The 16,054-nt window shown below is 31.6% G+C and overlaps 1 protein-coding gene across 5 annotated transcripts in view; it reads right to left on the reverse strand.

Moving 5' to 3' along the window:
* Mdga2 (MAM domain containing glycosylphosphatidylinositol anchor 2) overlaps positions 1-16,054 on the reverse strand; it is a 715,677-nt gene that overhangs the window by 8,471 nt on the left and 691,152 nt on the right. For all 5 annotated transcript variants that reach the window (XR_011373061.1, XM_070027506.1, XM_070027497.1 and 2 more), the window contains 5 exons: positions 14,845-15,022; positions 9,871-9,891; positions 8,161-8,316; positions 7,546-7,704; positions 3,845-3,975 (listed from right to left, as the gene is read on the reverse strand). Coding sequence is in view for 4 of the 5 variants with exons in the window: in XM_070027506.1 (XP_069883607.1) it covers positions 3,845-3,975; positions 7,546-7,704; positions 8,161-8,316; positions 9,871-9,891; positions 14,845-15,022 (645 nt within the window). In the remaining variant the exon portion in view is untranslated. The remainder of the gene's footprint in view (positions 1-3,844; positions 3,976-7,545; positions 7,705-8,160; positions 8,317-9,870; positions 9,892-14,844; positions 15,023-16,054) is intronic.

Raw genomic sequence — 16,054 nt, forward strand, 5'->3', positions numbered from 1 at the left:
CATCAAACTGGCATGTTCATTTTGTAAGACTTATAGTCTTATATCATTTTAAGAAATGTGAGTGAAATTCATGTTGATCAATGTCAAAAAAAATGTTGTTTTTCAAAAGAGCTCATAAACAATAAATTTGAGGTGATTTCCAGGAATTCTGGTTGCATTTGAGAAACAAATCTATTGTCTTTCATATTTTATAAAAGAAAATTTCCTGTTAGTAATTATAGGCAAATGTATTGTACTGAATTTCTGTATTTTCCCATCCACTTACAGGTATCCAAAAATATCTAATTTTCAAAATTTGACAGGAAACAAAGTGTTGAAAGTTTAATTTCTTATGGCATATAAGTAAAAAAGATACAAATAATGATACTATGAAACTCATATTTAAATATAACTTCTCTAGAAGAGGTGAAATAGGTGCAGCACTGATTTGTGAACATGGTTAAGGGGAGCCAAGAATACAATACACTTATGAAAATCTAACTCTATGGATAAGAGGTGCCTTTTACAAATGTTTGCTACAGTGTTGTCACTTTTACTGGGAAGAGGAAAATCAATTAGGACATTACTACTGGAACAAGTGGAAAAGCCCAAGAATGCATTGAGAAATGAACATGTACATCTCTTTGGAGAACATCAGGATCTAAATATGTTTTACAACATAATTTTGCAATTATGAATGTTACCTTTATTTATGTTTGTTTCAACAGATAATTTAACCTTTCCTCAACCTTTCTAGATGAAATTTGAAGAGAAGTGACCCACTAGACCAATGCTTTTGTCCCGATAAAGCTATCCCAATATTTGCAGTGAGTGTAATTTCACAAGACTGTCAGTTTAATTTGCTGGATAAATATCACTTGATAGTTAAAACTTTTAATCTGAAATAATAACATGAGTTGACTTCTGGAGAAGACATAAAGAAACACCACATTGTGAGTGAGTTGCTATTGAAAAATGTTTCAATGGTTAAATCCAACAGTCATTATGATGTCTAAATGATTGCCCTGGAATTTGGCTTACAACACCAGACATGAGTATAATGTCTCATGATAGTTAAGATATGTTCCTAATTATTGCTTTAATTAGTTAGAATATATTGACACAACGTAATGAGACCACTGCCAGTTCCTTTTTGGCCACTAACTATATAGAAAAAGGACACTGTATTTTCATCACAATATTTCTATTTGCCTTCCATAGTAATTTTATTTTCAAGTAACCAAAGTAATTGGATATACTCTAACAAAGGATTTTGTCAATTGTTGTAATTAGAAGAATTTATGGTTAAAATTAAGGGCATCTAGTACCAATCACATAAAAATTAGGATTGCTATTGAAACAGAGGCTCAAAGTAATATATCCTCTTTAAAACTCAAAGAAAGGTGAGAGATAATGTGTTCTATTTGAATTAAAGACATCTTGAAATTCCAGAGGTTTAAAAGGGAACAGTTTAACTTCTCACAATTTAATTTATATGGTAATATACTTGCATCTATTGTTTAATTTTGCTTTCCTGGAGGTATGGCATACCAAACCCAAGTATTTTAGAAAAACCTTGATAACTCATAAATAAATTTTGAGTGAAAAATACTGCTACTTTGTCTGATGATAATTCAAAATAATAAGAAACAAAGTCAAAGAAAATATGGCATGACATGAGTGGTTGTTCATGTGTTTCCTTGAGGAAAAAAATTTCTGAAAATTAAATAAAGCCCTTAGTCAATGACCATCTGTTGGAAAACAAAAGAACACAGTTCAGAACAAAAATATAATCTTAGTTGTCTTGATTTTTGTATTATTTTAATTTGCTAAAAATTGATTGACTCACAATCTTTACCTACTCCACACATAAAAGGTGAAATTTATCCTTCTTTCTGCGACAATCAGATAACTAGACAAAATGTGAGACCCTAGATATCAGAGAGTGAAAACAATGATGCATGAGAGATAAAAGTAAAAAAAACGAGGTTATGATTGTTCTATTTATAGTTGTTAAGCTCTTTTTCAAGAAGATAGAATCAAGGTGATACTCGGGAGAATTGAATGTAGCTGAGTGAGGAATGGAGGATATAAGGAAGACAGGTAAGAATAGAGAAAAAAAAATCTTACATAGCATTTGTTAAGAGACTTAAAATGAGCTGATTATTTCCAAGTAACTTAATTATACCCTCCAAATCTTGCAGATGTCAGAAATTCACCCATTGCCAGCACCTATCTGGGTAAAACTGACAGTGTCTTACACTCAAATAATCAGATTTGCCTAGAAGCGTATAAAGATGACTCAAAGGGAAGACAAATCAGACATCTGAAACCAACCAACGATCCAAAATGCTACTAGCACTAAAGACATAAAACACTTATGTTAAGTGGATTTACTATGCTCAAAATATTTATTTGTAAAATGACTCAAATTGAACTTATTCAGGATGAGAAGTCTAATGGCTGAGATGCAAAATTGAACTGAATAAGATTAAAGGCAGATAAAGTGTTGCAGAAGAAATGATTAATGATAATAAAGACAGAAAATTGTTCAAACAGAAACAAATGAAATATTAAAAAGATAAAACGTGAACTGTATATCTCCTTCAGGGTTTTTTTTAATAGGTGTATTCAAAGTTGTCAAAGGAGACAAGGGAAAGTGAATGTACTGAAGAAATATTAGCCAGAAAGTCTTCAAATGTTATGAAAATCACAAACCCCCAATCCAAGAAATTCAATGAATCCCAGGCATACAAAAATGAAAAATATACTGAGTATATCGTAATATAATTTTCCAAAACCAGTGACAAAGGGAAGAACTCACATAATGTATTAAAGTATAAAAATAAGCACATCTACAAACTTGCACTAGAAACCAATGCAAACAAGAAAACAGTGGGGAAACATCTTTAAAATCTGGAAAGAAAACTAAAACACTATACTCAGAAAATTTTATTTTGTTCAGAAAAGATGATACACTAGATATTTTCAAAGTACAAAAGGCAAAAAAATCATGTTTTAAAAAACATATTTCAAGATATCTTAAAGGAAGTCCTTCAGAGAAAATAAATTTGACACCAAATGAAAATATGTACTTTTCATCTCTAAAAATTATTTTAAAAGGTACAAAGGACACCAAAAATCATACTGCACTGAGAACCCACCACCCAAACAAAGTTCAATTTCTAAGTTGGAAGAAGAAAATCCAAGTACTGCAGATAGATGTTTGGAATATTATGTTTGGAATATTATGAATAAAGTATTCTTAGTTTGAATGTTAATGTTAATAAAATGTGAATGTGAATATTAATAAAATCCCTAATGTTATATTGTGAATAGCTATGCTGATCACTGCTATCATAACTAAAATTTCTGTTATCTTTGTAGGTATCTCTTTTATATGTAATCTCAATAAAAGCAAAGAAAAATAGCTTGTTTAAATGTATGTGACTTTTATCATGAAAGTGATATACTACTGGAATGTCATTATCCCAAAGAGATATATTTTGTTAAAGATATGTAAACTTCCACCAGATAAAAATCACTCAGGCAGAGAATTGATTACCTAGTGACATTATCCTAAAGTCCTGTATTATTTTTCCTTAGGGGAAATATGTATGCAGATAATCTTACAGATTTTCTTCTCACATATCACTTGATAGTTGTTAATTAATGAAGGAAATGGACATTTATTTCTAAAATAGCTTGTAGAACTAAAAGAATAACTTCACTATGTGATTTACATTGTGCTCATATCATGGAATTTCTAAATATGTGTACTAACTGTTTACATATTTGGAGCTCACCATTATTGCTGTGTTCAGACACACCAAGCTATGGGTAGAAATGACTGCTCATTTCTTACCTGAAATGATGTGATTGGATATATATTAACATGTGCCTCGTTCCATCGCTGTCCTTTATTTCCACTTGAAGACCACAGCGGATTCTCTATTGTTGTCTGCCCTTTCAAGCGTAGGTAAACATTTAAAACACCTAAAAGTGGCAATGAAATTTCATTTTGTACATATACTTTCACTTCAAATTTGTTTCTCCTTGACCCAACACTGTCTAAAACAAATTTTGCAGAGCATTCTATTATCCCAGCTTCAAACATGAAATGATCCAAAGATAACCATATCTTCTTAATTCTTGCAACCAGCAAATATTTCCTTACATTACCAAAATAAACAAGAGTTTTGACATGAAGAGTGAGGTTCTGTTCCTGTTCCAAATCTTTTGAGTAGTTTCTATGTGAAAGAATATTTTTCTAATCATAATTAGAACTTTAAAGGCAAATATTACTTGTTTTAAATCCAAAAGATACTATGATTGATGGAAACAAAGCCTCCAACTAGAAATTAAATGGTTTACTATGAACTTAGTAATAATTATTTTATTATCCCAATTAGTACTTATTCTTTGGTACATTTCTGTAGTAATAATAAAAGCTATATTAACTAATAAGTGGCTTTAAAACATTTCCCACAGAATTTCTTGTCCTTAAGTTCATAAAGGATAATTCAGTATCTAAAAATATACAAACTAACATCAGGTTCTCTTGGTTAACACAATTAAGACTTGTGAAACAGAGTAAAGATACTCGAGAGGTTAGATTCAGCCAAGCTGATTCAGCCCCATTATTGTAGCATTATAAGAAAAATAAAATTACAAAGTGACTGATTACATTAATACCTTTTAAAACTAATTTTATCCTCAGAGACACCACGTTTTGGCTTTATTGGGCTCCAGATACCAAAATGTATGAACTTAATCAACCCAAGTATCTTTTTAGGTTATATAATTCTATGATAGAAGTTGTTGGTAGCTAAGCAAAACTTTCTTCCATTTTTTCTTAATTCTCATCTTTAAAACCTTTTTTTCTTAAGTCTCAGTTACTGGAGTTGGTGAGAACTTTGGTCATATAATGCATAAGAACAACAGACCAAGAGCTAAAAGTTTTTAGTGATGTCCTATGTCATATGTAATAATTATATTTTGGAATTCTTCACAGCATTTTGTAGTGGATTCATTTTATCATATTATCGTATATAAATTTTGGTATAAATTATTATTTGAATAAATATTATTTATTTAACACCACTATCAAATAGTTCATCTTTCAGGTAGCTTGTATAATTTTGCTTTTACTCTTTTACTATAAATATAAGTTGTATACATTTTCAACAAGTATATTAAACATCCACTAATAGGTAATTGCAATACCAAGTACACATAAATACTTTTTTTTATTCCAAGATGTAGAGATCAGTTGCACTTAAAGATCTTTTCTTTTTATATTCAATAACATAAACTCACTGATTTGAGCTACATAGTTCCTGAACAATGAGAATGTGCCAAATTCATAAAGTTGATAAATACATATTGATAGGAAATTGTTAGTATTATTTGTTTTATACAAACATACGAAGTGAGAAATTATAAAATCAGTATTTTCTGTTTGAATAAAGTGGCTTCAGTGACATAAGATTTGAAATTCAACTAGCTGCAGATGGCTCATGCCACTCATTCTACCTACTCAGGATGTTGCAATCTAAGGATCATGGTTCAAAGACAACCCTTGCCATTAGACTCTTGTCTCCAATTAGGAACCAAAAGGCTGGAAGTGGAGCTGTGGCTCAAGTGCTAGAGTGCTAGCTTTGAGAAAAGCTCAGGGAGAGCGCCCAGGCCCTGAGTGCAAGCACCAGAACTGGAACACACACACATACACACACACACACACACATACACGCACACACGCACGCACGCACATAAGCGTGCATGCGCACACACACAGAGAGAAAAGAAAATACTTTGAGTTAAAATATTTATTATTATTTTTAATGGCATTGAAGTTTAAAATAAGGTTCTTGCACTTCTTATTCATTTTATCACTTGACCACTTAAGCTATGCCCCCAATCCCTTTTTGGTGTATTTTCAAATGTCTTCTAAGTGTTTTTGCTTTTGCCTTGCTCAACCTGGATTACTGTTCCCTTACCTATACATGCAGCATAGCTGAGGTAAGAGGTGCATAATCTACTGGCTTACTTGTGGACATGAGAGTCTCTAACTTAACTTTTTCTTTGTTTTTGTTGTTGTTGTTGTTGGTCATGGGGCTTGAACTCAGGGCCTGGGCATTGTCCCTGAGCATTTTGCTTAAAGTGAGTGCTGTACCACTTTCAGCCACAGCTCCACTCCTGGTTTTCTGATGGTTAATTGGAGTAAATAAAGAGTTTCATGGACTTTTCCTGCCTGGGGTGGCTTTGAACCATGATGATCATACCTCAGCCTCCTGAACCTCTAGGAGTACAGACATGAGCCACCAGTGTCCAGCTCTCACTTTTTTGATTGGTATCAATCTGCAATCCTTCTCTCTGTAGCAGTTGGAATTACAGGTGTTAGCCAATACTCCCAGATTCACAATGACACTTTTCTTTACATAAAATTAGTTTAAGAATGTGTTGTATTGAATAAGAAGGAAAAGTTATTGCTGTGCTTACCATTAGTTCCATTGCACTATCTCTTAATGATAATGAAAAGGATTTGTATAAAATTAAAACTTAGCCTTTCTCAGCCAGTTTATTATCATTAATTTTGCTTAAATATATTAGCTGCTAGTATACATAGTTAAGGAATATTATCAGTGAAGAATTAAATAGTAGGAAATAAGCTTATAGGTAAGTGATTTAAAACTAGGAAGTTTAAAAGCACATTACTTAGACATTATTGATAGTTTTAATAGAGAGACTACAACATGTCTAGAGTAAGAGTTAACTCTAGCTAGTCACAAATCATGACTAAGATTGTATCATCTTCCTTTCTGAACCTCTCAGATAACAGCATTTCACTCAGTGATATTACCAATTTCCTACCTTGATGACATTACACTGTTGGTATTAAATACAAATAGGACTTCACTTAAACAACTGGCTGATTTTCAACAAAGATGGATTTCATTATAAACTAACTTCAAATAGTAATAGTTGAGCTGTATTCCTAAACATTTAAACGAAGAACAGTAATTTTCATTATCTATTCCTTCAACTACTTGGAAAAAATTTGTTCTTTGCTAGGAACTGAATTTTGAGAAATTATCAATATGCAAAAATATTAAAATTGCACTTCTGGAGTCAACAGAGTTAAATCCTTAAATTGGTCACTGTCACTCTAGATGATTTGCTTTAGTGTATTCAAATGTTTTCCTTTCCCAATAAACTTTGTACTATCTCTTTCAATATGAACAACAGCAATGAGTAAATTGAATTGAAGTAGTGGAGGGTCATAACAATGGTCAAACTCAAAGGAGAAAACTCCCAGTATGTTAGATTTCATGTTTGAAGAATGTAATCCAGGCTTACTTTCAAGTAAGCCTCTTGATATTCTTAATCCTAACCAGAAGAAACACAATCTTTGACCAGAATAGGAATCAAAGAGAGACTTCTAAAATCACACAACATCCTGTCACTTTGCATATACACATATATATTTTATATATAGTGAATATATTTAATACAAGTTATTTTGACCTAGGATTTACTTAACAGGTAACAGATCTTCCACCTCACCTATGTGCTGTCCATACATGTGATAAAAGAAGCTGAAGCAGTATGCAGTGTTTGTAGGTCCATAAGGATTTTTGGGAGCTATGCTGAAAACAGGGCTGAGAAGTCGAGCTTTTTCTCCTTCCAGTCTAGGCCGAGATGTCTCAATGTACATATAAAACCCTTAAAACAGATCAAGTAAATTGTTAACACCCATCAAGCAACACAGAGTTACAAATCACTGAGAAGTTTTTGAGCATTTATACAAATTACTGTTTGATAGAAACCTTTGTTTCTCATTATAAGATGTGCTATGCAGGGACACAACTAATGGTGGTTTAACAGAAAAAACAATCATCTACCTAACCAAAAATAAAAATGCAAAAAACTTGAAAGAAGCTAGTATTTTAGAAAAGAAGTTAAGCAGGAGTATTTTCAATTTTTTATGGATCTAATGATTTCTGGGCAAAAATATCTCGAAACTTTGGAAAAATGTGTATTATTGATATTAAACATAAACTATAATATTTTATTCTGTAGTATTCAAATGTATCGCTACCTCCTCCCTTGTATTCAACATGAGTAATAGTTTTTAATGCTACTGGTTTGTCTGCACCCAGCACCACCCACACTCCATACCTTCTTTGGAACCCGAACGATCTGCATTAGGTCCTGTGTTAGGAGTGTATTTTGTATTTCTTGTGGCAGTACTTTGCTTTGTCCAGTCAAAATTGTCTGTATCATCTTGAGTAAACAAACAAATATTACCATCTTCAAATCCACAGTGAAATTCTCCTGTGGAGAAATTTTAATTAAGATAAGTAATATAAAAATATGAACATCATAATTTTATTCAAAACATTCAAACATTGTTCAGTGGTAAGAGTGTAAAATTGTGAGAATGTCATGGAAACCTTAATACTGGGTTGTATAACAGTAAACCATTGTACTTTAAATGAGAAAGTAATAATTCTGTTCATATATATTGGACAAACTGTGACATTTCCATACTTGCATATAATGTATTATATTCAGTACTTAACTTATTTTTCCCTAAACTTCCCTCACTGCTCATTTTTCTTTCAGATCCCCAATAATCCCTTTTTAACTTGGTACAATTTTTATACATAAACCAGTACCTTATTAAATAATAAAGTCCCAAACTTTTTTCTCAGAAATATTCAAATAACTTACATAATATAATTCACACCTGAATAATAATAGAATAATATTTTAAAAATGATTAACATGAGTTATATATCTTTTAGATAGGCTTTTTTGTTTTCTCCTTTGTAGAAATAAGTTTGCCTAGGATAGTGCATTAGCAAATTGTTTTGAGAGGCAATCATCACACATACTTTATTTGAATATCAGTTTCTCTGATGTTGGAAATTCACTTGAAATGACTGTCATAAAAATACTTTATAAAGACCCTAAAAAAGACTCTAAGAAGGACAGTGGTTTATTGATTCTACCATATGCTAAGCTCCATGACAATCAAAGTTCAGAGGGAATTATTTTTTGAACTTTCCATGAAATATTGATGAGCAATATTTCTAGATATCAAGTTTTTTAAAAGAACATTTGGATAAACCCTGTTTGAAGGTGAGTCTAAATAAACAAGTTAATAAAGTATTCCTACATCGTTAACTGAGGAAAATTAAACATAGTATTCATTTTTCACTCAGCTTAATAAGATGTTTATGAAATCACAATAATCAGTCATGCGGCTCACAGAGGAGAAAATGTGGTCCAATAATGATTAAATAGCAGATGCATAGCAATTCAAGGAAATACGAACATCTAAGGAAAAGAAACTTTGTTTTGAGACTCTTCTACCCCTGGAAAAGGCATATATTTAAATACATAAACATAAGATGGTATCTATCTCTATTATAGGTCATATGCTTGTAATAATGAAAACAATTGTTGCCAATAAAATAAAACAGAAACTTTCCTTCCAAATTTAAGGAATATAAATATCAACTTTCTAAGTAAGCCAAATATTTTATGAGGGAAGTACAGAAATTCAAAAAATGAAAACCAAAGACAACAAAATATGATAGGCAATTCAATACATATAAATTTTTACAGGTGGAATATCAAACAAATTGGTTGGAAAAATGAGAAATTTATAAGTATGAGAAATTTATAAGTATTAATCACTGGTTTTAATTTTTATCATATCTTTTAAAATTTAAACTTAACATATTATGGCAACTTTGCTATCTCAAAATTATTGCGTTTCAAACTAGATAAGAATATTGGGTAAATAATCCTTGTTTATTTATATACATTGTATTTTTCTTAATAATTGAATACATTGATTTTGAACAAGTATATACTTACTCAAATGAGGATTTACAGGTGCTACAAAAAAAACAAACAAACAACATTAGCAAAGCCTGGATGCTTTTATAAATGGAAGTCTTATTTCATCATATGGTTTCTTATCCAAACTAAGTTATCCTCCCCATGGTGATCTGGGATAATTATAACTGCAATCCATTTAGTTCTGAATGAAGTCTACTTTGGAGCTCAACAATAACAACTTCAAATTTAAAAAAAAAATAAAAATAGACCATGCTAAATAGTATGTAGAATTTGCTCATTTTTCAAATGAATGGAGTTTCTAACCTTTTATATCTTTACCTGTGCTAAACAGGCTTAATGATGAGAACAATTATCCAACAAAGTATACTTTCTTTATTTAAATTATCTACTTTGCTAAGCATAATATAGCACATATGAAAATAATAATACCTTCATATTATGTCATGTGTCTTGAAGTAAATAGCTACTTGTGTTAATTAAATTAAAATGCATACACAGACACCTTTCACAAGTGATAGTCAATATATTTTGTAATATAGTGAACCTGAAGAAAGTATTTCAGGAATCAACCTATGTTTCCTGAAATACAGTACCAAATGAGTTTTACCAAATGGGACTTCAAATTTTAGCAAAATGTTACAAGAATATAGCTATTCTACAAGATAAAATATTATGTGTATGTACTGGGTAGGCATTTCTCAGTGAGAAAATTCCATTTCAGATGGGTAGAGAATAGTAGTTTTTCAAAATTGCAGGATGTTGTTTATGTACCCTATATAAACTGGTCCACTTGCTCATTTTCATGGTTTGCCCTCACCTATCTTTATAAAACTTGTACATTACTAGTAAAGTAGATAAGCAAATGCAGAAGTGCATAAAACATTTATTCTTATATTAGTATAGTTAAATCAATATTAATATTAATCAATCACTTTTACTCTTCATACATAGAAAAGACAATTCCCATTACCTTACTTGATTATTTAATTCTGAATCTCACTTTTTATATTATGAATTGAAGAACATAAACATTCATTAGCTCTCTTGAAGCTGAACTTAAAACAAATAGTTTCAATCAAATTGGAATATTAATTTAAAAATTAAAATAATTTTATATTTAAAGTAATTATGATACTGTAAAAATTCTATGGTCTTTTTCCAATGAAAAATCTTTAAATTATAATTCATTTCTATGACATGTTATATCGCTCTCTCATCTCTTAGTAGATCAAAATATCATTGGGTCTTCTGTTATACTATGACTAAGCTCAATTTGAAAATTTGCAGTGTTAAGTTGTAATGCTATATTTACAATATAGCATTAAGTCCAATAATGTCCTCTTTCATTTATATTTGCTTATGCAATTTCTTACACATGCCTACTACAGTATGAATTATGTTCACTCTGTGTGCAGAAGCTTAATCCCTCCTGTGACTATATTTAAGAGAAGGCCATTAGGAAAGTAACTAGGGTAAATAAGACCATAAGGCTAAATAAGATCATCAGGATTAGACTGTAATCTAACGGATTGGTTTCTATGAAGTGGAAGAGATATTAAAAAAACTTTCTTCCATATGAGGCACCTCAGAAGGTGACCATTTATGAGCCAGGAAGAGAGCTCTGGTCAGAGATTAATCTTGTTTCTTGATTTTGAACTTCCCTACTTCGACAAGTGGGAGAAATAAATGTCTGTATAATCCCAACACTGGTTTTTCCTGTGGCATCCAAAGCCAATAAACATAATGACAATGAATATCCTACAAAATTAAGAAAAGTGAGGAAAAGTATAGGATGGGACTGATGGGTGAGAATGTTGAATGGGATGCTGACTGAGATACATTGTAGTCATAAGCTGCTTTTCTTGAATGGCAAATGTTTTGCACAACTATGTAATGATAATAAAAATATTTTAAAAGTATCTTTTACCCAAATCTTTATTGTAATTAAATATTTAACATTTTAATACTCATGCTCATGAATGTAATTGTGCTTATTAGTAACTGCTTTACCACTTGAACCCCAAGTGGTAGTTTAGTTGCTTTTAAGTTAAGGTCTTTAACTTTTGTCCACACTGACCTTGGACTGTGATCTTTCTCATGGTTCCTGGAATTATAGGCTAGAACCCTCATGCTTAGCCCAATAATAATGCTTTTCTATTACATGATGATCTATAAATACTCCATTCTATATCAGACATCTTAAGCTATTGAAAATGTTTGTGTATAAATATTCTATACATTACGCATCTTGAATTTTAGTGAAGATTGAATATGGAAACAAAGGATTTTTATGAATTCCCAGTGTTTTGGGTTTTTTTGTTGGGAGTGGGGCTTGAACTCTGGGCTTAGGCAATGTCCCTCAGCTCTTCAGCTCAAGGCTAGCACTCTACCAATTGAGCCACTGCTCTACTTGCGATTTTCTGAGTGGTTTATTGGAGATAAGAGTCTCACAGACTTTCCTGCACCAACTGGCTTTGAATCACCATCTTCAGATCTCAGCCTCCTGAGTAGCTAGGATTACAACACCCAACTATATTATTTTTTTAAGTCAAGCTTCAATAAGAAATGATAAGATTGATAGTTTTTGAAGGAATGAAGTAAATATGAAAATATTAATCATTGATTCTTTTAACCCTAAATCATACTGTAGTAATATTAGATACTTTAATTAAACATTACAAAAGTTCAAGATATCAAATATTTATCTTTTTAGAATACATTAACCTAATTATCTGCTTGTTGTTATTTTCTTTTGAGTTATTAATTCTAGAAAAATACTACAGATCAATTTTTATTTTTCACACTTCTACTCTCTTACATTTTCCTCAAATAGGATATTAGAATTGAAGTATTTTATGCATTTAACTTATAATTGATAGCATTCAATTATCATTAACACCCCCATACAAACATTTAGACAGCTGTAACATTAACAATCTTAATAAAATTCACCACCATCACCAATAACAACAACATAGCAACTCAACATCTATAGTACCTTTTAGTGTGTGAAAGGATAAACATAAGGTATTTGCAATGGAATATTAACATCTAAAGAAATGAGCTATTAAACCACAGAAGACACACCTTAAATTTGAATTTTTCAGGATAATGAGCGAGTTCAGAAATGTTACTTATCCTACCTACACAATTTTGTGGCAGAGCATATGCTACAGGGGCAGGGAGTGAACTGCAGTTGCGGCCATTGGGTTGATGTAGAGATTAAAGCACAGTAATGGAATTTTTAGAACAAGGAACCTGTCTGATATCCGACTGAAATAGTAGATATGCATTAAACACTTTTCAAAATCCATATGATGCATAAATATTCATTAATCAATTGTAATACATTCAAGTAGGATATTCATAGAGGAGAAAACACATGGGAGAGAAGAAGCTGCATGAACTTTCTGTTTATTTGTTTTTATTAACTGAAAATCCCTCTAAAAGTGAAATACATTCATTTTCATCTAAAAACCATGCAAATATTTTGATCTTTTTATCCTAACTTAATAATGATAAAAGTTTTAAAATCACCTTAAACACACATACTTCTACATACATATAGTGATCAAATTTGTAGAATCAAAAACAAAGGGATATTTTTGATATCCTCACGTAGTTTCATGGTTACTGTATCTCTACACTGGTAACCAAGTACTGACATATGGTGATTAGGACTTTTTTTTTTAGTTCTTTGATTGCTTAATTGCTTTTGATCATCTGATTGGGGACCCAGAAACCACTTTATTAAATTTTACTTGTATCTAAATTTCTTAAATAAGTTTTTTATTATGAAAATACTGTACAGAGGGATTAGAGTTACATGAGAAAGGTAATGAGTACATTTCTTACCAAGCATTGTTGCCTCCTCCTTTGTTTTTCCCCTACCATCCCTTCCCTTCCATCTCCACAGCTACAGTCACATCTCCCACCCCCAAATCCCCCTCCCCCCTCCCCCCTTCTAAATGTAAAGTTCGTTTTCCGACATAGCGACTTGTACATCTCATTGTTGTAATGGGTCAACCCGTATCCCTATTTAAACAATTTGTTTTTTCCCTTCCCCTCCCCAAATTATACCAACAACAAATGCAGTGAAAACACGGGTTATACCGTGGGGGAGGGACATACAAAGCAAAAAAAAAAATCACATGGTACCTTATAAATACGTTAGAAACAATAGCAATAAAGAAAAAAACCACTTGTGTCCTTATCTTGGGGTTCATTTCGTTTAATATCATCTTATTTGACCTTTTCTGCTTGTCTCAGACATATACTAGTTATTGCAAATAAGGGAAACCATGGGACCCATGTTTCTTTGGGCCTGGCATAGGTCACTTAATATAATTTTTTTCCAAGAACAGATGCTGAAGGGAATGTGGCCAGAAGGAATGCTACTGAATTGTTGGTAGGGAGTGTAAAAATGTTCAACCACTTTGGGACCAGCAATCCCACTTTTGGACATTTACCCAAATGATCACAAATAACACCATACTAACGCTACCAGCACAACTATGTTTATCGCAGCGTTATTTATCATAGCTAAGATATGGAACCAACCCAGATACCCCTCAGTAGATGAATGGACCAAGAAAATGTGTACATATGGGGCTGGGAATGTAGCTCAGTGGTAGAGTGCTTGCCTTATTTGCATGAGGCCCTGGGTTCGATTCCTCAGCACCACATAAGCAAAAAGAAAAAAGCCGGAAGTGGCACTGTGGCTCAAGTGGTAGAGCGCTAGCCTTGAGCTGAAGAGCTGAGGGACAGCACCCAGGCCCAGAGTTCAGGCCCCACGACCGGACGGAAAAAAAAAAAAAAGAAAGAAAAGAAAATGTGTACATATACACAATGGAATTCTATGTCTCCATCAGAAAGAATGACACAGCCCCATTTGTTAGGAAATGGAAAGACTTGGATCTATTTTTTTAATGTAGTTTCAAATTAAATATTCCAAGAAGTTGAATATAGTCTAAAGAAAAGGCTACTTACCACTATATTTGATCACACGAATGGTTGAATCTCCTTCACCAAATTTAGTGAGAGGAGTCAGTCGGACCTCATAAGCCTCTGGTTTAATTAGCTCAGTCAAGTTATATGTAATTAGTTCTCCCTTTTGAATATTCCCATTTATTTTAATCTCCTGTTCCCACCATCGCTGTTGTCCAGCCTGAAATTAAAATAATTATGAAATAATATTCCCAGTATTTTCTTCAAGGATATTTATTGTATACAAAGAAAATAAAAAAGCCTGTAAGTTTATTAAATAAGTATATTGTACTACATAATACATTTTATTAAGATTGAAGTTTCAATGAGGAATTGTCTGAAGATAATTGTCAAATTATCAGAGATTAAATATATGCAATTATTTTAAAGCTATTATGTCACTATTAGGAAAGAGTCAGGAGGTGCAAATGTGACATAAATTTGAGAAGTTTTATACTATTTTAGTAGAATATAAAATTCTTGAATACCTCAAACTTTTTTGTATGTCAATAATCTTATGTGTTTTGTTAATACCAGCGGCTATGATACAGTCTAAACATTAGGATTACACAACAGAGAAGACTCCTTCCTTAATTTCTTTAATTCTATTAAAAAGCAGCACAAAATAAAAATGAAATTATTATTTACTATAACACTATAATTTCAAATAATCAATATGCAATAAAGAAAAAAGTTAAAGCAAGAGAATAAAGTATTAAAATATTAGTCGTAAGGGGTCTCTTATTTTGAGGAGTTCAGAAGACAGTGTTATAGGAAGGATGCTTGTATGTTATGTAAGGTGAGACTAGGAATTTACCATTGGATTTGACCAGACTTCAAAACGGTACAGTAAAGCAATGAAGATAGATGTAACTGTGACTTAACTAGTTAAAGAAAGAATGGCTTCCAACTACTTCTCACATGGAAGTAGTTATTATAGAACAGCTACAAAATCTTCCAGAGATTCACAAAAGGAAAAAAATGCCCCTCATTTAATTTCATTTAATTTAACTATAAAACCTTAAAGACAGTACCAAATAGGAAAATTACTTATATAGAAACCAAATTCATCAAATTTTATCTATCATGTTACATTCAGTTTGGTTAATCTAAAAAGTGAGCGAGAATTGTTTAACCTTAAGAAGTATGTTAATTTAGTTATCCAATAAAATATATGTAAATACATATATTAAAGAGAGAAAAATTAAGGCTT

The sequence above is a fragment of the Dipodomys merriami genome, unplaced genomic scaffold (genome assembly GCF_024711535.1).
Source record: "Dipodomys merriami isolate MVZ:Mamm:240054 unplaced genomic scaffold, mDipMer1.0.p SCAF_1, whole genome shotgun sequence".
NCBI lineage: Eukaryota > Metazoa > Chordata > Mammalia > Rodentia > Heteromyidae > Dipodomys > Dipodomys merriami.